Genomic DNA, 25,777 nt, shown 5'->3' with positions numbered 1-25,777 from the left:
CGCATCGGGCTCCCTGCTCGGCAGGGAGTCTGCTTCTCCCTCTGACCCTCCTCCCTCTCATGCTCTCTGTCTCTCATTCTCTCTGTCTCAAATAAATAAATAAAATCTTAAAAAAAAAAAAAAAAAAAAACATCTATCACCTCACATAGTTATGATTTTTTTCCTGACAATGAGAACCTTTAAGATCTGTCTTAGCAACGTTCAAATATACAGTACAGTATTGTTAACTGTAGTCTTCATGTTGTACATTACATCCCCAGAATTTATCTTACAACTGGAAATTTGTACCTTTTGATCACCTTCACCTAATTCCTCCATCCACCACACCCCCACCTCTAGCAACCACAAATCTGATCTCTGCTTCTATGAGTTTGTTTTTTGTTTTTTTTTAGATTGTACGTATACGTAAGATCATGCTGCTATGAACATGGGGTGGGGTGCAGATATCTTCAGACAGTAATTTCATTTTCTCCAGATATCCAAAAGTGGAATTGTTGGATCATATGGTATTTCTTTTTTTAATTTTTTGAGGAACCTCCATACTGTTTTCCACAGTGGCTGTACCAATGTACATGCCCATCAACAGTGCACAAGGGCTCCCTTTTCTCCACATCCTCGCCAGCATTTGTTATCTCTTGTCTTTTTTAGGATGGCCATTCTAGCAAGTAGGAGGGGAAGGGATTAAATTTTTAACCAAAAATATATATAAAGCACATGTTTTAGGATCATATTGCCAATGGCTTATAATTATAATTTTAAATATTCATCCTTTCTTTTCTTTCAGGAGACAAACATCGCTGAATTGGAATCATTGAATAAAATCTTGCCCTTACCAAACCCCAGGTTAGTAAAGTCAAGACAATCAACTGCAAGCCTGAGAGTCATGGCTGCCTAACTCATCCTGAGTTGCTGGCTTGACAAAGCATAGCATTTGGGAGTCATGTTTCTATATTTAGTATTTGAATCTTTTCCCAATCCCTTCTCTCTTTCCACCTCTTCATCCCCACACCTGACAGAATCTTTTTTTTTTTTAAGATTTTTATTTATTTATTTATTTGAGAGAGAGAGAATGAGAGAGAGCACATGAGAGGGGGGAGGGTCAGAGGGAGAAGCAAACTCCCCGCTGAGCAGGGAGCCTGATGTGGGACTCGATCGAGGGACTCCAGGATCATGACCTGAGCCGAAGGCAGCTGCTTAACCAACTGAGCCACCCAGGCGCCCCAGCACCTGACAGAATCTTGACTAAAGTAGAAAGTAATCCATAAACATAAATTTAAGCTAAATGTTATTTGATTTCCTTTGTGTTTGACAGTTGTAAAAAACTGAAATCCTATTAATACTTTATCCCTGTAACCCCAAAGTGCTACCAAGAGATCCTGTTTTCAAAAAGTCCTCACGTATGGCCATTCTTAGTTTTTCAGGAACAGGTTTGGTAGAGTCGGTTGGAAGTCTTCAAGAGATTAAAGAACATATATCAGAAGCAGCAACGGCAAACCCCAAGTCTCCCGAGTCTCTTTCGTGTTCACAGAATTCTGAAGCTGGATACATGAGCGTGGCTTTTCTGAAAGAGACACACTGTATCCAAGAACAAGACCAAAAGTCAGAACTATAAAATCACTGATGGCTAAGACTAGATGGATCAAAGCTGCTAACTTAAAGCTTGGGCGTGAGGGTAGAACATGACATGGAGAAGAGTTACCTACCATGGATCCTCATTGGACGTCAACCAGGAGTCTTCAGAATTGCTGATAAATTCATTAAACCAGTTTTAAAAATGGATTTCTCAAGTTTGTTTGATATCCTCAAATATCCTTGTATTGATCAGTAATAGTGACTTAAGTTCAATGGTTTAATTAGGGGTCTTTTCAGCAGAGCACATATATATCTAATTCAGCACTTTCCCCCTATTATCATGGGTATTATTTATTTTTTAAAAGTAAAAACAATGTAATTGTATTAAAGCGAGTACTTTAAAAAAGAAAAAGAAATCTATAATCCTGCATTCTCAAGACAACTATTTTCATTTATTCCTTTTTGGTTCTTATTCAAATGCATATACTTTTAAGTGGTTGTTATATTGTGTGTTCATTTTCACAGCCTGATTTTTAGTTTGGTATACCATAGAACATTTTTCTGTATTTCAATAGTCTTCATAATTATTCTTTCAGTAGCCACATAATATTCTATCATGTTGATGTTCTATAAATTCTCTCGTTTGCATTTAAGTTGTTTCTACTTTTTCACTATTTGAGGTTATGCTGTGGTGAAAGTCTTTGTGAATTAGCTCTTTTTTTCTCTTGAGTTACTCCAGAAAAGATTGGCATAATTGGGTCAGAAATACAAATGTTATATAGTTTTGGTATATCACTTGTTGTGTTGCTTTAAAAAAAAAAGTTGTGTCAACATAATGTTTCTATAGTGAACCTCTTTATTTTTTTCTTTTCTTTTCCCCCTTTTTTTTTAAATTAAGTAGTCTCCACACCCAGCATGGAACCCAATGTGGGGCTTGAATTCATGACACTGAGATCAAGACCTGAGCTGAGATCGAGTGGGATGCTTAACCAACTGAGTCACCCAGGCGCCCCTATAGTCAACCTCTTTAAGCCTCAATTTCTTGGTCCATAAAATGGGAACAGTAGTCGTTCCTGTCCCATAGATCTGTCCCATAGAGTTGTGAGGACCAAATGAAATGAAATGTGTATTTAGAACTTAGTAGCTGCTTAACAAAAGCTAGGTATCATCATTTCTTTTCTTTTCTTTTTTTTTTAAAGATTGTATTTACTTATTTGACAGAGAGACACAGCGAGAGAGGGAACACAAGCATGGGGAGTAGGAGAGGGAGAAACAGGCTTCCCGTGGAATCATCATTTATTTTCATCAGCACTTTGTACTAGTTTTTCCACAACCTCATCAACATTGGATATTACCAATTTAAAAAATTTATTTTAAAATAGTTGCTATAAACTATACTGAGGGGTGATTCCTGCTGTTCTTTCTTCCCATCCTTATTCTCCTCTTCTTTTTTATTCTTCAATTGGAGATAGAGAAGGAGACCAAGGGGAAAGGAAAAGTAACTAAAAATAAAGACACCTTAAGTTGAAACATTGAATTTTTATATGTAACCCTTGCTTCCTCAGGTGACTGACCTAGAAAGGATGATCAAAGGATATAGGACATAATAGCTATGATATCAGATATATGCTCTGACTCCAAACCTTGCCCCAGGTCACCTTCTTTCACTATTGAATCCCTACTATGGGCTATTCAATAGTAGGCATTAGAGTACACCTGTGAAGACAGACAGCTTCTGCTTTCCTGGAGTTAATATGCTATTAGGTTGGAGGGTAGCCATGTGTGTGCGACAGGGACACAGAGGTGGGGAGACAGACCATATAATTTTGGATGGTGAATCGCATGAGGAAAATAAACTAGTGATGCATCTGAAAGAGTGGCCATGGGCTGCTTTAGGTTGAGTGACCGCTGAGCTGAGACCTGAGCTACAAGGAGTACTCCCTGCCTTCATTAAGACCTAGAAGAATGTTAAAGACAGTTAACAGCTAGTACCAAGACTCTATGAAGAGAGTATCCTTCTCCATGACCTTGAGGGACAGAAAAGACAAGTATCATAATTGAGGGTGATACAAGATGAGGCCAGGTATGCGCGGCCAGATAATGTAATGTAGGCCTTTGTATATAAGGAATTGGATCTTATTCTAAATATGCGAAGCCAGGAATGATTTATAAACATTTATTTAAAAAGCTCTAGCTGCTCTGCTAGCAGCACGAATGAATTGTAAGTGACAAGAGTGAAAGCTTGTGGCAGAACTAGAACTAAAATTCTGGTGTCCTGACTTAACTGAAGGGCTACATATGCCAGGCTGTTCTAAGCGCTGAGGATGAACAGATTCCTGCCTTCGTTGGGTTCACAGACTAACGTGCAGGGATAAGAAACCGCACATATGCGGGCTCAGAGGTCCTGGCCCCGCCTACTGCCGCAACGCCCAGTTTGGGTGCCGCAGGCCGAGGGACCTTGGCCGCCGGGGCGGGGCGCGACTTCCGGGGGGCGGGGCCTGGCCTCGGTTGACTCTTTTTGCGCCTGCGCCGTAGAGTAAACCCGCCAAGCGGGGATGAGGTTTGCCGGAACCCATGCCTCCGTCTTCTGCTTCCGGGTCGGAGCCATGGCGGTGGCAAATTCAAGCCCTGTCAATCCCGTGGTGTTCTTTGATGTTAGCATTGGCGGCCAGGTGAGGTCCAGGCAGCCACTGCGCCGAAGGGACACTGCACGGGGCCAGCCGGGAAGATCTCACCCACCCAGGGATAGCGGACTCGAGAATCCAGGAAACGAAACTGGACCAGAACCTACCGACCTGCGGGCGGGGGCACGGGAGGAGGAGGAGGAGTCTTGCCCATCCTAGCGCCCCGCAGGGGGAGGGACTGGGCGGCACGGAAGGAGAGGCTGCGGAGGTGGCAAGGGGGAGAGAGGGGTCAGCCCCTCCAGTTCCCTGCTCGCTGAGGCCTTCATGGTCTTGGACCGGGTATTCTGACAGTCTCCCGCCGCTTGCAGGAGGTTGGCCGCATGAAGATCGAGCTCTTTGCGGACGTTGTGCCTAAGACGGCCGAGAATTTTAGGTAAGGAGATGTTCCAGCTCTGCTAGATTAACCGAACCAGAAGCTGGACCCGGTACGCGTTATCCTCTGCCTCCCTCTATCCGTCCACTCGCTACCCTTGAGATCGGAGTCCTCTCTGTAGCGTTCTGAATAGTCAGCGTTTCTACTTTTCCCGTGTCAATTTTGTTGTTAATTTGTATGCTTAGGTGTCTGGACGTCGGCTGGCCCGTTGGTGGGCTTGCTGGCGCGAATGTCTCTGCTCCCCCCATCCCCACCCCATTAAGGGCGCCGTCAGCTGTGATGTCATGGTGACTGAATCGTTCACTCATTTCCCTTTCAGGCAGTTCTGCACCGGAGAATTCAGGTCAGTCTCAGACGTGGTTGATTTCTCTGCTTGCTCTTGAATGGTGTCCTGGGGCTGCAGTGGGGTTTTGGGGAACCACCGGCAGGACTTGAATGATTGCTGGTGACAGTAATAGACTTCTTCCGACCATCTTTAGGAGAGTACCTTGGCTCCCGTGGGTGGTAAACTGGACAGGCCCATGATTACCTGTCATCATTCCAAGTTTCTTTCTTTTTGTTATAGAAAAGATGGGGTTCCGATAGGATACAAAGGGAGCACCTTCCACAGGTAAGGCCTTGGCAAGCATCCTGCAGGCTTTTAGAATTACTTCCTTGGGGGATTCATCTCTTTAGAGGGAAATAAAACCATAGCATAATTCCTAGATCTCGAGAAGGAATGTTTTTGTGAACTCAGCAATTGATTTGAAGGCTTATTAAAAGCCAAAGTGATAAACATTTTATTTTTAAATCAATGTTAATCTAAAGTATGACTAAATCAATGTTTTTCTAAACGACAATCTTCTCTCAGGATCCTTTATTCTCTGTTTCAGGGTCATAAAGGATTTCATGATTCAGGGTGGGGATTTTGTTAATGTAAGTACTATTTCTTTGCTATCAAAGCCCTATAGGAATATTGTTTTTTGTTATTGCTGCTACTACTATTTCTACTACAGGGCCCAGTCCTAAGGCTTGAAACAATAGCCAAGTTTGATGGGGGAGGAGGGTGATAGGAATGTCCTTTAGTGTTGCTGTCTTACTTCTTTTTATACCACTAGATGACAGACATCAGCACTTTGAGTCACTGACTTCCAAATCCCCTAGCCTTTTAGGGCCAGAAACCGAACTTTCCCAGCATACCTCTACATGATCCATGAGAGATACAAACTAGTTAGTCACATGAAACTTGGATAGAAATCAGATGCGATTTTTTTTTTTTTCTAAATGGCAGTAAGTCCTTTTTCAGTGAGCTTAGTGCTTATACTCTAATTCCCTTCCACCTCTGGTATCACAGTGCCTGGAAAGCTGAGTTTTTTCATCGAAAATCGATTAGTGGGCAAAGAATCAGAGCAACAGAGGTAGATCATTCTGGAGTGATGTTTTCTCTATTTACTAGCAGAGCCTAGGAGAATAGTTCTTCACTGTGAAGCATAACTTTTTTGTGACTAGACTGTATGTGTCTTTCATACCAAGCCTCTTCCCCTTCCTCTGACCTTGGAGGGTGCTTGAATAAACCATATCTTCTTAAACCTACTTTTGTCCTTAGCCAACCACTTGTGTGCATGTGCATGGTGGTTTTTCTTACTAATATCATTTGTTTAGTCATATTGCTATTTTCTTGAATCTGGGAGACATTCTTTCTCCTTCATGTGTATATTTATTTAGTTTAACTCTTGGGAGTTTTTAAAGACCTATATTTCCTGTCTAGATAAGGTTACAAAGTGGCAGATTTTAGGTTGAACCAGGCTTTCAGATAGGCTTTGTTTCATGTGTTATGTTGTAAAACTAGGACATTTCACCAGAAAATTCCCGAGTTTTGTATTCTCTTTAAAGAATGGAAAATAGGGGTGCACTAGGCCTGTGTTTCATGTAGCAACAGTGGTTTGGAATCAAGTAACTGCTCCCTTTAAACAGGGTCTGTCCTTGCCATTTCACCTCAGTCACTATCATCTGCTTCCCTTATTTATGTCACTTGTCCCTGTAGGCATTTAAGTTTGCAACCCCGGGCTACACCTGATGGTAGTAGGGCTTGGGCGACCATATACTTTGTATTAGCTAGTAAGGAGGGCTAAGAATCTATTCTCTTTCTTTCCATAGGCTCTTGTATTGCCATATTGTCTTAACAGGGACAGGACCAACTTCTTACTGGTCATTGCCAGGCCCATGCAGTCACTTGTCGATAGCTCCAGGGTCAGACAGCATAGTTGGTCAGCCAGAAGGCTGAATGTCAGCAAGAAACAATTGTTCAGAGCCACTCTTAGGAAAGAAAAAATGAAATGAGCAAGAAGCAGAAGAAGTAGGATTTGAGACCTTCTGAAGTTGGACCAAGAATATGTGTTTGTTTTAATAATTTTTTTTTGGTTGCAAAGGTGCAAAAAAGAAAAGTCATCTCAAGGAATCTTGCTTGTTAAGGAATGTATCTTGGCATTTTAGTTTAGAGCTGTTATTCTTATTGCATATGGATGTGTGTCAGACATAATTTTTAACAGACTTAAGATCATGTATATGTTGTAATTCTTTATACTTAATAATTGTCTACATTTTCCCTTGTCATGAAGTCATTATAATAACTACGTAATATTCCTTTACGAATAGATAACAAATTTATTTGATCAGTCCACTATTGTTAAAGATTTAAGTTGCTTTCTTTTTTTAATATTTATTTATTCATTTGATATTTATTTGAAGATTTTATTTATTTGAGAGAGAGAGCACAAGCAGGTGGAGTGGCAGAGAGAGGGAGAAGCAGGCTCCCCGCTGAGCAGCGAGCCCAATGTGGGGCTTGATCCCAGGACCCTGGTATCATGACTTGAGCTGAGGGCAGATGCTTAACCGACTGAGCCACCCAGGTGCCCCTATTCATTTAATTTTTAAGTCGCTTTCTGTTGTTCGCTCTGAAAATTAATTTTGTCATTTTCCCTGGCTCCTGGAGAGCAATAAATAATGTAATTATAGGGTAAGATGCGAGAAGTGATCTGTCCCCCAGGTTTATTGGGAAATTGGAAGTGAACTTGTTTTTCTCTTCTTTCTGTATGTACATAGGTATTTGTGTGTAGTTAAAGATAATAGCTCACATCTATATAGTGCTATATCAGCTGCAAGGTCTTTTCTAATTGGATCTTCACGGCAGCAGTGTAAAGAGCAGGTGATTTCATCTTCACTTGATAGCTGGAAGAAGTGAGGCTCAGTGGTACGAAGTGACTTTCCCAGCTCATAAAGGATTGATCCAGAACTCACATCCAAATCTTTCCACTACACAGAGCTTGGTTTTATTAATTTTTAATCAAATAAAGGTTTGATTTTGACAGTTTTTTTCCTTGTCTGGCTTATGTTAATCCCCTTTGGTAGTCTTTGCCCCAATAAGGGCCCCTTGATTCTTCCCTACGTCAGTGCTTTCCCTTTCTGCCATGCACCCAATATTCTTCTTCTTTACTAACTGGCTGGAAGAAGTTGGTCTTTTGGCACCCTCTCAGGAATTCTGTTTAAGATACTGCAAATATGGCTTTGGCCAAGTTGCTTTATTATCCTGACTTAAGTTGGCTCATCTGAACAATGAGGAAGACGATAGTGCTTATTCGATGTGGTTACTGGAAGAGAGGAGAGATAATGCTAATAAAGCTACTTTAAGCAGAAATTAGGGATTTATGATAAGGTGTTTCATGAAACCCAAAGGAAGAAACAGAGGTAGGAACTGGAAAGCCACATAAAACCAAGGCAGTCCTTTTTTTTCTGTTTCTTCAGTGCTCTGTGTGTTGCCTTCTCTTTCTGTTCTCCAGTCCACTTTGCAGAGGATGGTCACCCAGCTTCCAGGCTCACATAATAAATTCAACCTCAAAGAGCATCAGTCCTCCTTCACAATTCCCAGAGAAGGAGCTTTAGTTGGCCTTGTATTAGCTGGGCATCTTCCCCTGGACCAGTCAGCTTTGGTCAGGAGGGTGGGATCTGTACAGACGAGGCTTGCAGGAGCCCATCCACCTGCATAGCTTGGGGGAGTGGGGATAGTGGTCAGTTAAGTGGATAATTTTATATGACTGCAGGCATGAGAGTCTTTGGGTGTGGCAAGGATTATGTATGTGATCATTGTACTATTGTTCCCTACTCTGCCTGCGTCTTAACTGAGCTTTCTAGAGGCCCAGCTGTGACCTGTTTTACCCAATCTGTGCGATGCCCTGGTCAGTATATGGGCTGCAGGTGCCTTGGATGGGGCTGGCTTTGATTGTAAGATAGGGTCCAAGAGGTGTGACTCGCAAAGTGATCTTCAAGAGGAAGAGTGCAACTTAGAAAACTTGGCTGTGGTGCAGCAGCATTCCTCCTCTGGGTTCCGGGGGGGCACGAAGGGTGGGGAGCAACACTCAAAACTTGCTAACACTTCCTTTTTCTCTGCTCAGGGAGATGGTACTGGAGTTGCCAGTATTTACCGGGGGCCATTTGCAGATGAAAATTTTAAACTGAGACACTCAGCTCCAGGCCTGCTTTCCATGGTAAGTAAGGTCCAGTCAAAGTTTTGGGTTAGATTTTTATCCAGCAGGTGTCTGGGCCCCTCTTGAGGCCCGGTGCTGTCTCTTAGGATGGAAGCAAATTCTTGACTTCTCTTGTTTATCCCAGGACTCCGCGCTGCCACACCCACCTCCTTCCTCAATTAGTTTTGATTTTGTTGGGCTGGAACCTCTAGCAGTCTGGGGGGCCACAACTGAACTCTAACATATGTTTTCGTACCTTTGTTTGAGCTGGGATACGTGGCTCAGCATCCAGCCCTGCTGCTCAGAGCGTGGCCAGTTGTGCTTTCAGGACCCAGAGTCCCTGTGCTTGGCACCCCACCCCCCAGGATTCCCCCGGCACCCTTCTGTCTGTCTCAGGCCTCAGGGTAGGGTACAAGGTATAGACCTGATACCTGCCCTTGTGACACTTAACATCTCATGGGGGAATCACACATGCAAACTGACAAGCCCAGCATAGTGTAGTTCCCACCACCATCTATTAAGGTGAGGGCCCCTCAGGGTATGTAAAAGTGCTGGGAGGGCCCCACAGAACGAGAGTCATTACTTTGAGGGGTCAGGCATGGCTTCACAGAGGGGGGTGGCGCCAAATAGCAGGGCGCATGGTCGAGGGTTAGAAGGTGAGGAAGGATGAGCACATAGGATGTGAATGGGGGAGGGAAGGGCCAGTAGAGACACTGGAGAGGAAGCTGGGGTCTAGCCCCTTAAGGGCTTCAAATGCCAGAATAAGGACGAAGTGTGTGGACTTTCTTTGATAGGTTATGGAGAGCCGTATGCTTTTTTGAGCAGGGTTGATCAACTTTGTGATTTAGAGCCAAGCCCCTGGCTGTGGTGTGAGTGGCAGATGGGAACAGAGGTGGGGACAGAGAAGCCAGTTAGGAGGCTGCCCTGAGAATTGGGCGAGACCTGCCCAGCAAACAGTGTGCAAGCTCCCTTTTCAGAAAGCCAGGCTGGGCAAGTGCAGGTAAATGTTGCAGGCGTAGCTTAGGTGGGCTTGGATCTTCGCCAGGAGGGCTAGGACCTTCTAGGGTCACGCCATCAATGGAGGAGTCAGAAAAATGGAAGGAAACGTTGGTTTGTGCTCCCTCAGGCTGACACTGGTGAAGTTGTACAATCACAGATCATATGGCACAATTGTTTCTGTTTTCATCCTCCCCTAAATCTTAAGTTCCTCAAGGGCAGAGACTGGGCCTCAGTGGTCTCCAAGCCCTACTACCTGATACAGAATGAGGCGCGGAGCAGATACCGATGAACGACCGAAAGATGATATGATAGCTAACATTTATTGGCCAGTTGCTCAACAAACATCATATTTGCGTTAATTCATTTTAATCCTTTCAGCATCCTTTTGAGATAGGTACAAATGAGCATACTGAGGCCTAGAGAGGTTATGTGACTAAACTAAGGTCCCACGGTCTGTGGCAGAGCTGGGATTCCAGCGAGGTCATCATCTGGCTCCAGAACTTACTCACAAAAGCAGTAAGCTGTACTGCCTGAGGGAATGAGTAAATGAGTGGCTGAGGGCAGAGTGTCCCTTAAGCTATAAAAACTTATATGACTATTCTCCTGCCTGCTTGCTAATAAACGTTCATACACCAGCAGCAAGGTAGATTGAATGAATGCTTGATTGATTGGTGAAAAGAAGGAAGCAAAGAATTGGGAGCCCTGGGAAGTCTGTCCCTCATTCCACAGCATATGCCTCCTCTGACTGGCTCAGCCATTCCCTTGATTTCATGTAGATGTTCATAAGTACACGCACGAAACCCAAAAGTAGCCTATCTTACGTGGGGCATTTCTAAGTATAACATAAAATCCCTAGGGAGGTAATGGGCACGTTCCCCTGGACAGTGTTGTGAATGTATTTCATACACACTTATTCCTGCACAGCTGAACACAGAATCAACCAATTTAAATCCATGAAGTGTCCGATTACCGCTCGCGACCTATCTCATAATTTCCAGTCCTGCTTCAGTCATGTTAATCGTATGAGACCTGTGCTTTTAATAGTACTCTCAGTTTCCCATTGTCTACTCCTTTTTTCCTAAATAAGGGAAGTATGCAATAAAATGTTCACAGAGACAGACACTGTCACAAGGCAGTGCTACTGAAAGGTAACTTGGACTTGTTGATGTACCAAAGCCTGAATTTAGTATATTAAAGGTAGTTCTGGGGTATCAACATATAGAGTACAAAAGTACACTTCATGAGAAAGTCAAATAACGCTTTACAGAGTATCACTGTAAATACAATATCAAGATACCCTACCTGTGACCTTGGGCAAATCATTTTACTTCCTTCAAATCTCAAAATTCTTATCAAAATGTCACTGTAAATTACGATACAAAGTATCATAATCATAGCCTATTTTACAATGCGTTGTGAAATGCAATGATGTAGAAACAGTTTCCAGGAAGGAGATGGGATATGGCTAGAGACTTTCAGATTCTCAATTAAAAAACTACTTCTTCCTGTAAAATTCGATAGTAAAGGATTTGGGGTGTAGCTGTAAAAAGCAAACATCAATTGATTAAATGCAGTCTGTTTCTAGCACGGCACTAGTGTAGCTCCTTCTCACACCTTCTTGAAGTCTTTTCTTACCATTGTTATGGAGCAGTACAGAGCTATTCAGACAGAAGAGCTTTGGCACAGGAAACAGGCTTTTTCTTCACGGTATCTAACTTGTAACTATAATCCAGGTATAACCAGCGTTGGATTAAATACAGCAGATCGGTCCCTGTGAACAATTGTTCCCATTTTAAAAATCCACACTGCAGGAGAACTGTACATTCATTTAAAGATCTAGCTCCTTGAGGGCAGTGATTATGTATCCTGTTTATCTCTATATCCTTGGATCCTAGCTTAGGATCTGGCTTATAGTAGGTATTCAGTAAGGTTTGCTGAAAGAAAGGAATCAGGGCTACAGGCTCTTTTGGGAATCCTTTTTTTTTAAGATTTTATTTATTTGTCAGAGGTAGAGAGAGTGCACAAGCAGGGGGAGCGGCAGGCAGAGGGAGAAGTAGGCTCTCAGCTGAACAGGAAGCCCTAATGTGCGGCTTGATCCCAGGATCCTGGGGTCATGACCTGAGCTGAAGGCAGATGCTTAACCGACTGAGCCACCCAGGCGCCCCTCTTTTGGGAATCTTGCCCTTCAGCTAGCATGGCCAGGAAAACTCACTGAAGGTATACTTGGTTTCTGTCAGGCAAACAGTGGTCCCAGTACAAATGGCTGCCAGTTCTTCATCACCTGCTCTAAATGTGATTGGCTGGATGGGAAGCACGTAGTGTTTGGTGAGTCCTCTTCCTGTCCCAGATTCCGGGCCCCATTCACACACAGTGGGACTTCCAAAGGAGCCAGTCCTCAGACTCCAGTCCCAAGAGTGCTCGACTAATGTAACTGCTCTGGGAAGGTGGAAGTGGTAGGAGGTGGGGACGACGTGTGGTTAGAGCGCCAGAGGGAAGAACTGAGGGGCTATCTGATGTAGTGTGTAACCACTTGGGTGATCTGTATGTCTGGGAGGGAAACCCGAATGGTATCACTTAAGAAATGCCACACAGAGGGAGCACGGTACAGGAGGGTTTTGCAATCGCCCAGACCTAGTACTCCACTCCTTCCTACCTGTGACCTTGGGCAAATCATTTCACTTCCATCAAATCTCAATTTTCTGTTGGTAGTATGAGGATCAAATGAGATGCTGGCTAAGAGTGGAAGCTGGAAACTGCTATGCAAATGAGAATAATAAAGTCTAGCTCATACTTTTCCTACAGGAAAAATCATTGATGGACTTCTAGTGATGCGAAAGATTGAGGTGAGTCCTGTTTTGATTTCCTCTATCTTGGCCGTTCTGGTCTAGTAGCAGGAGTGTGTTAGGCCCAGTCTTTACGGCCTGCAGTTACATGGGCTCCCTCAGGAGGAGGGAGGAGTCCGTGGCCCCCCGCCCCTCCCCGTTTTCTTGGCCTGTAAGTTTGCCTTTCTGATGCTCACTGAGGTTTGGCTTCTGGTGGCCCCTTCACCTACTTGATAAAATCCTACTCAGCAGTGAATCCATGATCCTTTGTGACCTGGTCCCCGCTGCCTCTCCACAGCCCCTTCTGCCACCGCTGCCTCCAGATTCCAGTCTCGTCAGGCTATTGGCTCTTCTCTAAATAAATATGCCATACACATTCCTGCCTCTGAGCGTTTGCTTGTGCTCTTTCCTCTACTGGAATGCTCCTCTCCTTTCTTTTCCTCCTGGTGGGCCCAGCTCAAATGTCCCCTGCTGTGTGAATCCTTCTTGACCTGTTTAAGCAGTGGGTGCTTCCTCTGCCCTGTTGTGTAAATTCAGTGTTATAACTTACTGCATTGTTTTATAGCATAGGTTTGCTTTTTTTTAAAATGTTGGACATTTTCTCTTCAATCTGGATTCTCTCTACCCTTGTGGTAGGACATGGACTGTTAGCATTTCAGTCCCTGAGTCCTCAGTCTGTAGTACAGGGGCTGACAGGCATCAGTACGTGTTTGGTGAGCGTGTGTGTCTGAGCGGATGAATCTCCACTGTGCTTTCTCTCCTAGAATGTTCCCACAGGCCCCAACAATAAGCCCAAGCTGCCTGTGGTGATCTCACAGTGTGGGGAGATGTAGTCCAGAGCAAGACTGATCAGGTATGTGTGTCTTTCTCCTCCTGGTTAGGAGACCCCAGTGAAGACAGCATGGCCTAGTGGAAGGAACTTTAGACTTGAAAACATGGGATTGAGCCTTGTTTCCTGTCTATGTGACCTTGGGGAAATCACTTCCCTTTTCTGAGCCTGTTTCTTCACCTGTCAAATGGAGACAGTCGCTATCTCAGGCTCATTGTAAGGAACAGAAGAGAAAGGGTTATTAGGGCATTTTACTTTTCTACCACTTTGTGGCCTACAAAGTATCAACCTGAATACCAGTAGGCAGTCTCTGACATCACTGTCAGACTGTAGTTCCTTCCATTCAGTGCTCCTGCTGGAAGGACCTGGCTCCACTCCTGGGCGGCTCCGGGCTGGGAGCAGCCTGGGCAGCCAGGAGACACAGCTGTCATGCCTCTCTTGTTGGAACTGATGCTCGGGGCTTCTGGGGGGCAGTTAAGCGTCTGCCTTCGGCTCAGGTCATGATCCCAGGGTCCTGCGGTCAAGCCCTGAGTCAGGATCCCTGCTCAGTAAGGAGTCTGCTTCTCCCTCGCCCTCTCCTTCTGTGCTCTCTCTCTCTCTCAAATAAATAAATAAAATCTAAAAAAAAAAAAAGTGATGCTCATTTCCAGGCCCTGACTTTGTATCTGACAGCCTCATAAGTGAACGCAACACGTTTCTCAGCCTGCACGGGCCCACTTCCTCCCCACACTCGCCACTGCCTGCTCTGTGCTGGGTGACAGAGAATTGAAAAATGCCTCTTTCAGGAGCTTATGGGGAGTAAGACAGATTCTCAGAGGTGATCACTAGTAACCTGAGTGACGTTGCTAAGTGTGATCAGAGTTCAAGGGAGAAATTGATCAGCTAGTGTGGGGTGGTGATGTTTTACCTTTTCTTCCTTCCTTCCTTCCTTCCTTCCTTCCTTCCTTCCTTCCTTCCTTCCTTCCTTCCTTCCTTCCTTCCTTCCTTCCTTCTTTCCTTCCTTCCTTCCTTCTTCTTTTAATTTTCAAACCTGCAGAAAAGTTAGCAGAATAGTATACTGAACACCCATCTCCCTTTCACCCAGATTTACCAATGGTTAATATTCTTGTGTTACCATTTTACTTTGACATTGGTTTTTTCTTTCCCTTCTTCCTTCTCCTCCCATTCCCTCTCCTCTCTCCTGCTCCCCTTCTTTCCCTCCTTTCTACCTTCATTCCGTCCATCGTTGTCCTTCATTTCTTTCCCATTTGAAAGTTGAAGACTTCTTGACACTTTACCCCTAAATACTTCTGCAAACAACTCCTAAAAATAGCATCCTACATGACCACAGTAATATTATTTAATATACATGTTCCAACTTCTCCAGCTGTCCACATAGTAACTTTAATAGCTCTAAAAAAAAAAAAAAAAAAATTCAATGAACATTCACATATTTTATTTGGTTGTTTATTTTAATTATAAAAGTAACATACAACCTTGAGAAAACAGTTCAGGTCCTTGTCATTACCCCTCCTCCCCATCCAGTCCCACTTCTGTCCCAGGAGGTAACTGCTTTCAGTTTGATGTATGTCCATCAGGGCCTTTTCTATGCCTATCTTATTTTGGGAGGTTTTGTTTTTCCTAAATGTCATCATACTATTTTGTTCATTTGTTTTCCATTTGGCAGATGTCTTGAAGACTTTTCCTCTTCCATCACATAAAACTACTTCATATAAAAACAAACTGACAATATGCTATGTTTGTAGCATATAGCTTATTTTACCCTTCTCTTATGATTTGAATAGTTATAAATTCTGCATCTTAGTTCTCTATTTTAAATGTTGTGACTGTTTTGTCCAGAACATATTTTAAGCCAAAACTGGCATTGTGTTGCTTATCTTAACTTTGGTGATATCCTTTGTTAAACAGAAGTTCTAAATTTTGATGAGGTCAGAATTATCAGTCTTTTCTCTTATGGCTTTTGTGGTTTTTGTCTTGTTTTAGGAAGGTCCTTACTATCTCAGATCATAATGTCTTTTGTATTTTTTCTAATATTTCTATGGTTTTATTTATATACTTTAAAAATTACCTAGAATCTATTTTTCTTTTCTCTGACTTTTTTTCTGAATGGCGATCTAGTCAAATGCCAGACCATTTTAATAACTGTACATCCCTCTATCTGTGACTTATTTTGTGTTCATAGCATCTGGCACTTACAGGCATTCATTAAAAATTTATTACATGAGTTAATAGAGAGGGAGAATGTCAGGCATTTTAGGCAGGGAACTGGTGTGAGCAAATGCTGAGGCAGGCATGCACAAGTATGTGCTAGAAGCTGCATGTGGTCCTCTCTCTTGTCCAGCCAAGTGGTCCCTTCTAGGCACGGTTGACACCCTGAGCTTTCTTTTCTGCCAGTACTGGAGGTCCCTAGGGCTCAGCCCGCTCTCCCTCTTTGGTAGTGGCTGGCGTTTCCCTCCTTCTCCCACTTCTTTCTTTGCTGAACCTAAGTTGAGCTACTAGGTCCTTTTCCTTCTAAGGATTGACCACTGACCACTACCAGAGGACAGAGATGGAAAGAACAGTGTTTAGAAATTTTTTTTTTTTTTAAAGATTTTATTTATTTGACAGAGACAGCGAGAGAGGGAACACAAGCAGGGGGAGTGGGAGAGGGAGAAGCAGGCTTCCTACGGAGCGGGGAGCCCGATGCGGGGCTCGATCCCAGGACCCCGGGATCATGACCTGAGCCGAAGGCAGACACTTAACAGCTGAGCCACCCAGGCACCCTGTGTTTAGCAATTTTTTAATTGGGCCTTCTTTTTTGTATTTTTTTGAGTCCCTTATAGAAAGTTCGTGGAAATCCTTGTTGAGGGCTTAAATTCTGAGGTTGGTGATCACAACCCTCCCCTCCTCATCTCTTATTAGCAAAGGGCAAAGTAAACCTTTGCCCCCGTGGAAGCCTCTCTTCTCAGCCTGCAGCCCAAGCGGAACAAATTCCACAAGGGCCATTTGACGTTCCAGAGGCTTCTTAGACCAGAACTGTCCAATAGAAATTCCTTTCTGTGATGTTAGAAATGTTCTGTATCTATGCTGTCCATCATGCAGCTCTAGCCACATGTGACAGTTGAGCACTTGAAATATGTGGCTGATGTGACTGAAGGACTGAATTTTTTATTTAATTTTAATTAACTATAAGTGCAGTACCTCCAATTCAGTTTCCTACCCATGACTTGCTCAGAACTGAATCTTTCGTAGCTAATACTCAGAGGCAATATCATAATGGCAGTTATCATTTATTGCATACTTCTTGTGCTCAAGTATTGAGCTAAGAACTTGAATTATCTCATTTAACTTTACCAAAAATCCTTATCATAAGTTTTAAGGTGTTAGGGAATCTAGGTGGCAGTCTGACCTAAAGGGGCTCCACTTTGGGTTTCTCAGTAATGTGCTTTGGGAGAAAGTAAGGAAAAGTGGAGTTTGGGGAGCAGGGCACATCCCATCATTTTTCTTCCCAGTTGTAAAGTTATAAGCATCTCTAATTCCTGTGGGAGTGTTTCAGATCCCTTAGGTTGTTTGGAGCAGGATAATGGTTGACAGCTAATATAGATGCTGTTTTCAAACCCTACTGGGCAGTATTTCTCAAACATTAATGCACTTATGAATCACCAGGAGAGCTTATTAAAATGCTGGTTCTGGCTCAGTGGGTCTGGATGGGGCCAGAGATTTTGCATTGGTAACCAGCACTCAGGAGGTGCTAATGCTAACTTTGAGTAGCAAGGCTATAGTGGAATAACAGAAGCCTGCTTTTTAATCGAGAAGCCACCATATTCCAATCAGAAAAGACCCAGAAGGAGATCCTCTCTTGGTGGCACTGTCCAGCATGAATCTGCTGCATTCAAATCAAGATATCACCTAATTGCGCATGTGAGGCCTTGTGTCTAGGCACTGGAAATCAAAGAAGTTGGGAAGGAGATAGCAGACAGCGCAGTGACTTGATCAGCTCTACCTCCCTAGGAAGCATTTCTAGAACTTCTTCTGGTTTTGCCTTAGGTCCTGACTTTGGTTTTAGTGAACATGAAGTTCTCTGTACAACTCTCGATGTAGAAACCATGGTTTTATCTCAGTGGGTCCTGTGAAAGCTTTTTATGATGAATTTGGTTAGGTATACATAAGTGAACCTTGGCCCTCAGGATCCTCCTGCCGCAATCTGAATCAGGTCCTTTGCTACTTACAACCACTTGGGGGCTGGTGGAACCTCTGTTTGGAAAGCTTGAGAGTCTCTTGGAAAAGGGAGTGGCTGTGACTTCAGCTAAGTCTGAACCGCTGCTCTTCCAGTTATCCCCACACGTGGTACCTGTAGCAAGCAGTAGATCGCTTTCTTCTGTCATTGTTTCCCAAATTTCCCTAAAGAATCAAATCACTGGGGGACATTTTGTTAAAGCTACTAATTCCCAGATCCCTTCCCTGGAGAGTTCGAGTTGAGTGAGTTTGAGGTAGGATCTGGGATGCTGTGTTTGTAACAAGCATCTCAGATGGGTAACGCTGCTCTAGGTAGTGGCGTGATGAGGATCCTTTAGCATTTGCATCTTAGGAAAAATATGTAATTAGTGCAACACATCATTTTACCGTGAGGCATTCTTAAAGTTCAAATGGTGATTAGGTTAAAAATTAATTGTACCTGTGGGTGGTGGCTAGAACAGTGGGGAAGGTGCTGTGGGAATGACTGAGCTTTAGGAAACACTGTCCCCCATTCTGGGATTACCCGTAGATGTGATATGTTCCGGTAGAGGAAGGTAATGGGCTATGTTGGTGGCACACGGGCTGGTCCTTCATTCCTTCCACAGTTACGCACTGAGGTAATAAGATGGGTCCCCTGCCACATAGGAGGCTGCAAGTTTGAAAAGCCCAGTTCCTGCCTTCAGGGAACTCACAGTCTCTGGGGGAAACTGCCCATGACAGCACAATAAAGCACTGGACTGGAGGTTCAGAACGGAGTAAGGAAAGCTGGAACGCCTGTGCCTGCCTGGAGCAGTGTGGGGAGACTACAGAAGAGACGATGCTGTGGCCGAGTACGTGAAAGAAGAGAACTTCTCAGGTGGCTAAGAACGGGAGGGCATTCCAGGCAGAGGGAACAGCATGAGCAAAAGCACAAAAGCAGGAAACAGCTGCAAGTGTAAGGGAAACTGCACATCATGCCATATGGCCAAAGCAGGAAGGTATGAAAAGCAAAGGGTAAGATGGTAAGGCTGGAGGAGGCCAGGGCCAGTTGTGAGAACCAGTGCAGGCTGAGATGCTCGTATGTTATCCTGAGAGTGGGCTTTGGGCACTAGGCACATTTTGTCCCCCCTGGGGTGAGAGTCCATCGTACTCCAGAGATTGTCAGAAGGGAGCCTAGCCTGGCCCTCTGAAAAGAGCCAGGCCAACAGGAGCCACTGGAGGATTTTGAGCAGAAGAACCCTGTGATTGAATTTTCTTATTCCGGAGATGATTCTGGCAGCAATGTGGAGGAGAAGCTGAGGCCAGTGAGGTGTTCAGTGCAGCAGTCCAGGCAAGAGAAAAGGTTCCACATGAAAACACAGGTCTAGGGAGCACCAGAGATTTGGCAGCAAATATTTGCATGCCTGCTGGGTGTGTGACACTGTTGTTCCCTGCCCTGAAAGGCAGAAGCCCTGCCAGCTAAAAAGGGAGGGGAGGGAGGGCAGAATGGCTTCATTCCAGTCCACTCCGGTACAAAGGCAGAGCTCCCAGTGTCGTAATCAGGTCTCACACACATTGAGGTACGCGGGTCGGTGAAATACCACATAGCCTTAAAAACAAAAAAGGTAGATCTGTATGTGTTGGCAGATTTCTAGGCTATGTTCGTTAAGTGACAAAGTCAAGATTTAGTACATTTAACTATTCCAGAAATTACTGTAGTGAAATACAGCCAACTGTTAGTAATGGTTACTTGTGTAGTGTAGAGACAGCAAAATTTCTTTTTTCCCCATTTCTGTTGTCCCGTGTATGCTTCAGTTTTCTGTATTGAGCATGTATCTTATAATAGAAATACATACTGTATATCCGTAGTTCTAACTGATCCTAGTTGCTCCCAGCTGCTCCCAGGAGCACGTGGCTACCATCAGTCTGAATCACTCCCTGGTCCCTCCGTCTCCTCCCAGGTCTAGGCGCAGCCAGCAGTGCCTTCCTGGGTGCTTCCACAGTACTTGGTTCATCTCTCTATATAGCCTCTAACATAACATATCACAAATGTGTTGGCCTGGTTTTCTGTAGACGGAACTCCTTGAGGCAGGGACCATGCTGACTAACACAGTGCCTGGTCTAGGATAGAGCTTAGGTCCTAGGGCACCATGGAACTTATAAAGTGCATTTATGCAGTTCTGTGCATTCTGCTTGCGGGCCCAGATTTCAACTTCTGTCTGAATCTGCAGTATGACACCGGGATGCGCTTTCCCTTGGAGGGAAAGGGGCGTGGCCGTGTTTAGGGGGAGGGAGACAGAGTAATTTCTGAGTGTACTCACTGTTCTTTTAGTAAAGCTAAGGACCAAGGCCATAAACAAAGGGTGTGGACTTTACTTTCTCTGTAACACTGGGACCAAAACCTGCAAGGAAGAAAGATTGCTCTTTGTTCTAGAAAGCTCCACAGAGAGCCATTGAGGTCTGGCAAAAACACACAGACTTTGGAGCCAAGTAGACCAGGAAACCCCATCAAACCATTAAACCCCTTGGGACCCTAGTTTCCTCTTTTGCTTGATTACAGATAATATATACTGCACAGAGTTTGTGAAGGGCAAATAAATGAGATGATATGTGTGGCCATAAAATGTTTGTTTCTTTATTTTTGGTTCTTGTGTAGTATACCTCTCAACTTTATCCTAGGGAACCAAAGGTCTGACTGAGGGCAAGAGTCAGACCAGTTCTGCTCTTTTGGGAAAAGAGGATTAGGAGTGTAGAGAAGAGATGGGAGTATTGTCTCTCATGGAATGTTCCCTTCCTGTGCCTCTGAGCTGCTATCTCGTCCATCCCTAACAGACCTCCACCTCTCTGCCATTGTAGGCCTTTCCTTGTTCTGGGTGGCACTCTTGAGTAAGATAATCCGGATTGGCCCCTGTGTTTGCTTCCCTGCCTGCTGCGCCCGTTTTTGATCAAGAGACCTTGGAAATGTCACAGATTCAGAACCCAAGATTTTCTGTTTTTCAATTGTAAATAAAGTTTTGTTTTGTTTTGGTACACGTGTTGTTTTTATTTTTATTTTTATTTTTTTTAAAGATTTTATTTATTTGACAGAGAGAGACACAGTGAGAGAGGGAACACAAGCAGGGGGAGTGGGAGAGGGAGAAGCAGGCTTCCCGCGGAGCAGGGAGCCCGATACGGGGCTCGATCCCAGGACCCTGGGATCATGACCTGAGCCGAAGGCAGACGCTTAACAACTGAGCCACCCAGGCGCCCCAACACGTGTTTTTAACCAGTTGTAATGATAGCCTGTCTCCTCATGCCTTAGCTTCAGCTAGAAGGACTGGCTGTCGAGGCTAGCATGGACCAGAGCCAAACCGTCACTGTGGTTAGGTGATGCCTCAGACTTGCAAGCAATTGTAGCAGTCCCCTCTTGGGTTCCAGCTGATTGGGCAAAGAAGGCAAAGCCCCAGGGCTATAAGCACAATTTATTCCAAGGATGTTCCCAGTAGGTTCTGTGTGGTTGGTTCTGGAACCTGTGGGGTAAGGGTCACTAAGGTGGGATATTTTTGGATCGGAGGCCATTTGGTAGAATGTGTCTACTCAATCATGATGAAGTGGGAATAATTGACTCAAAAATCTTGGTTTCAATATGGGGTCATTTTTTAAACAGTAGAGGTTTTGAGAAATTATCTTCCCCTTTCAGAGCCTCAGTTTTCTCATCTGCAAAGTGGGGATAATAATACCTGTCTACTTCATAGCATTGTTGAAAGGGTCAAATAAGCAAATGGATATGAAAGCAACTTGTAAACAGTAACATGCCTTGGAAAATGCTTATCTTGAAAGGACATAGCCCAACACAGAAAGATCCCACCGAGCATAATATTAAAGAGGTAAAGAGAGTTCCCTGGTGTTCCTTCCATGAGGCCATTTCCATGCCATTCCTGCTTTCTCCCTCTTGGCTTATGGGCAGGGATGACTCAACCTCCTGGCAGTGGCAGAGGTAGCACAGAGCTGAATTCTGTGACAGAATAGAACCTGGTTAAAAGTGCCATTTCAGTGTATTGGAGTACAGGGAGCTGGTGAGATATATGAGGGCTCTACAGTATAGGTATTTGCAACTCTCTATAGCTAAGTAAACAAGGTTCAGGGACGAAGTGAAGAAAGGACTGACCTAGTGGAGGAGAGATCTTTAAATAACTATAGACAAGGTGGAATTTGAGAGAGGAAGGAGGAGGAGCAGCTCAGATCCTGAGCTGACATTCTTATGATGGGCCATTCATTTGAATTCAGTTATACTTGGCACCTGCATTCTAGGCCAGTCTCTGTCCTGGGCACAGGAGCTGCAAGATGAGTAGGATGTGGCCCATGCTTGTGACATACAGGAGATAGGCCCATTTCAGTTCAGTGTGGTATTAGAATGTGACCCCTTATGAAGGCAGGGAATTCGGTTTTGTTGTTTTGTTTTGTTGCTATGTCCCCCAGCACCTAGAAAAGGTAAGTATCTAGTAAGCGCTCAAGAAATACCTGTTGCCTGAATGGTATGTACAATGGTATGCTGTGGGGGAGGGGGGTAGCATGAAAGGAAGAGGTAACATTTGAGGTAAGTATTGACAGATTGGGGGCTTTCTAGGAAGAGGACCTGTGTTCTTGGGCCAGAGTCTATTAGAGATAGAGGACAAGGTGAACATTATTTTGCAAAGGAGATTCTTGGAATGAACCTTGGTTTCATATCACTTACGGGTGGCCCTGGAGTTGTCTAAACTGGTCACCATGCTGGGCACTGTGGCAGGGGCTAGCAAAACTGGAGTGGAAAGCTCCCACCTTGGCGCAGGGGTTGAATTGTGACAGGAACTATTTACCCTCTAGTGCCTCAGTGCCATCTCTGCAGCGGTATGGAAACTCGTTTCTTAAATAACTCATCTTTCTGCTCGTGGAACATGAAGAGAGCTTAGTGAAATAACTGGATAAGTAATGATACTTTTAAGTAACATTTTAAGGACAAATGTTACAGAATTGATATTTCTGTTTGAGAAGCCATCCCTTCAAACCAGTTACATAGGGAAGGTTGCTCATTTATTCAGAGGTGCTGCTCCCATTGTTCTAAGTGTCCACTTTGGGAAAAAGGTCTCAGACCTATAGGGCACACTTTTAAATGTCCTCAGTGTGGGCAGAACTGCCTTTTGAGGAAACATTTTCTTTTTAACAGTCAAAAGTTATCTGGAGCTGGAACAGATGAATAGCAACTCTAGCATCTGACTATTCTGTCCATACACATTATTGCTGCAAGCCTTTTTCACCTGGATTACTGGTGCAGTTGCCCAGACAACCTCTCTGCTGTCAGTACCTTCTCCAGTCCATTTTCTATACCATGTTATTCATAGAACAAAATTATTAAGATACTGTGTGTCAAGTACTAGTCCAGATGCTTCAGGAACTCAGTCTGAGGAGAGGAAGGTTTAATTAATGCAACACAGTGTGTTAGGATAGGAGGGTCTCCTAACAAGGTAACATCTGAGGCAAGACCCAAAGGATGAAGAGTTAAGCAGTCAGAAGAAGGGAGAAAGGAAGAGTTATATGTAGAAGGAATAGTATGTGATAGCTCAAAGGAAGCAATGGCTCAAAGATCACCTGGAAGGTTGAACGAGGAATGTGAAAGAAGTGTCAGAGGTAAGTTTGGAGAAGTCTTACAGGGTCATGTAAACCACAATAAGGAAGTTGGACAAACCTAAGGGCAGTAGTAATAAGACTGTCATGATCAGATAGATGTTTTCAGAACACCCTGGATATCGTGGTGGAGAATCTTAGAGGAAGAAAGAGGTAGAGAGTGGCTAGGAGGCCACAGCAGTGCTCTAAAGTGAGGGGTCAGCAAACTGGTTGGCAGGTCAGATCACACTCCCTGTTTTTCAGTGGCTCATAAGCTAAGAATAAGAATGTTTTTTAAATGTTCAAATAGTTGAAACAAAAGAATATTTTGTGATACGTAAAAATATGAAATTCGAATTTGTGTACACAAATAAAGTTTTTTTGGAACACACGTGCACTTGTTTATTGTCTGGCTGCTTTCAGGCTCTAAGGTTGAGCAGTTGAGACAGAATCGTCTGGCCTGCAAAGCTTAAAATATTTGCTGTCTGGCCCTTAGAGAAAGTTTGCCTACTCCTGCTGTAAGCAATAGATGATTGCCTATACTAGCGTCATGGAAGTAGGAATGAGACAGTCTGGTTTGGCATTTAGAGATTTTTAGGACTGATTCAGGGAAGCCTTTAGGAGGTGGAATTGACAGCCTAGAGGATACTGCACTGGCCTACTGTCTCTCTGCTTACATTTTGTCCCTCTACAACCCCTTCCCCACTCAGTAGCCTTTTTTTTTTTTTTTAAGATTTTATTATTTGACAGAGACACCGCGAGAGAGGGAACACAAGCAGGGGGAGTGGGTGAGGGAGAAGCAGGCTTCCTGCTGAGCAGGGAGCCTGATGAGGGGGCTCGATCCCAGGACCCTGGGATCATGACCTGAGCCAAAGGCAGACGCTTAACGACTGAGCCACCCAAGCGCCCCACACTCAGTAGCCGTTAAAAAAAAATGTTGCCACTCCCTACTTAACAGTTCTAAAATTACCCTTCTCGCTGTTGCCCTTAGGATAATCTCAAATAAAACGTTCCTAATTTGAACCTGCCTACCTCTATAACCCAAGGTCTTCATTCTAGTCTGACTAGACTACTTTAACTTCTATTTCCCCCAGACCCCGTCTTCTTGCCTCTAGGCTTTTGCATAAACCTCCTAGTGCCTGGAGTCAGCACTCCACCTTCTTCCCACCTCCACTCCCAAAATGCTTTGTGCTTTTGCAAAGCTGGAGTGTTTGGAGTTTGGGGTATTTAAATTTCTGCCTTCATCCCTAGACTGAATTTAAGGCAGAAACTGAGTCGTGAACTAGTGCATCCCAGCCGATAGTAGACCCTTAACAGAGAACGAATGAAGGTAGAGGACTTCAGCTACATCAGGTGGCAGCCTCAATTATAAATCATTTGTGAGATGAGGATCGTAATCCCTATTTCACATCGGTGTTGTACGGATAAAATGCAAAGAAAATGCCCAGCTTGCTCAATAAACGTAGACTGAAATTAAATCTGATTTGTGGCCAATTCAGAAAGACGTGACTACTTAACGAGACAGTTCTTTGCCTAGTAAGATGGTTCAGAAGGCAGGTCCCCGTGGAGTACACCACCGCCCTCCGCCCTAAATATGCTGAGCAGGGGCGACTGACGGACTGCGTGGTCCCTCCAAGGTGACTGCTCCGCCAAAACGGACGCTCTTTGAATGCATACGTTTAAGTCCGTTCCAGAAACCCTCGCTGTGCCGAGAGTACACGGCCATCGTAGAAAACAGGGCTCAATCCGCAGTCTAAGGTCACAAGGACCACATTTAAAACAGGGAGAGAGGAAGGCCTTCCCTCCACATGAGGCTAAGGTGTCGTCGGGTCCCCTTTCAAGCCCCCGGATCAGGCGTTTGGTAGTCCCCTTCCTTCGGCCAGGACCTAACCCTGGACGTGAGGCCCGCCCGCCCGCGTTGCAGCCTCGTGAAAGTCATGTTCACTCTGCCCGTCCTCTCGGGTACTCTATGGTTCTCGTGGTGCCTCTACTCTAATTCTAGTTCCGGTCTCTATGGCGGCGGCGGAGGCAGGAACGGTTGTAGGTCGGCCGAATTAGCCGCCTAAGAGCCAATGAGAGTAGAGGAGTGATAAAGTATTAGCCAATAGAGGCCAGGAATCGGGGTCAGGTGGTGAGATTGACAGCACTGCTGGCCAGTGAACGATGCTTGGGGCGGGTCGATCGCAGGGCTTATCCCGCCCGTCCCG

At 44.4% G+C, this 25,777-nt stretch overlaps 2 protein-coding genes across 6 annotated transcripts in view; both read left to right on the top strand.

Moving 5' to 3' along the window:
* Positions 1 to 3,265, top strand: part of CCDC30 (coiled-coil domain containing 30) — a 121,668-nt gene extending 118,403 nt beyond the window's left edge. The window contains 2 exon segments of the mRNA XM_064589322.1: positions 785 to 843; positions 1,414 to 3,265. Coding sequence (XP_064445392.1) covers positions 785 to 843; positions 1,414 to 1,612 — 258 coding nt within the window. The 3' untranslated portion in view covers positions 1,613 to 3,265.
* A 794-nt stretch (positions 3,266 to 4,059) lies between these two features.
* Positions 4,060 to 20,981, top strand: PPIH (peptidylprolyl isomerase H). 5 transcript variants are annotated; one of them, XM_045897933.1, is made up of 10 exons: positions 4,060 to 4,244; positions 4,565 to 4,629; positions 4,949 to 4,972; positions 5,195 to 5,239; positions 5,502 to 5,544; positions 9,057 to 9,149; positions 12,365 to 12,452; positions 12,930 to 12,970; positions 13,714 to 13,802; positions 20,808 to 20,981. In XM_045897933.1, exons 1-9 carry the CDS (start codon positions 4,128 to 4,130, stop codon positions 13,780 to 13,782), a joined length of 585 nt encoding a protein of 194 aa, XP_045753889.1. In that variant the 5' UTR covers positions 4,060 to 4,127; the 3' UTR covers positions 13,783 to 13,802; positions 20,808 to 20,981. The 5 variants fall into 5 exon arrangements, with proteins under 5 accessions (XP_045753889.1, XP_045753886.2, XP_064445389.1 ...); XM_045897930.3 differs by having other exon boundaries at positions 4,099 to 4,244; positions 20,784 to 20,981; XM_064589319.1 differs by lacking the exon at positions 20,808 to 20,981 and adding an exon at positions 18,714 to 19,422 and having other exon boundaries at positions 4,099 to 4,244.
* Positions 20,982 to 25,777: the final 4,796 nt, after the last annotated feature.

Source organism: Mirounga angustirostris, unplaced genomic scaffold (assembly GCF_029215605.1).
Source record: "Mirounga angustirostris isolate CCGP_5_RB_7025 unplaced genomic scaffold, mMirAng1.0.hap1 SCAF_4, whole genome shotgun sequence".
Taxonomy (NCBI): Eukaryota; Metazoa; Chordata; class Mammalia; order Carnivora; family Phocidae; genus Mirounga; species Mirounga angustirostris.
This window is presented reverse-complemented; position numbering and strand designations above follow the sequence as displayed.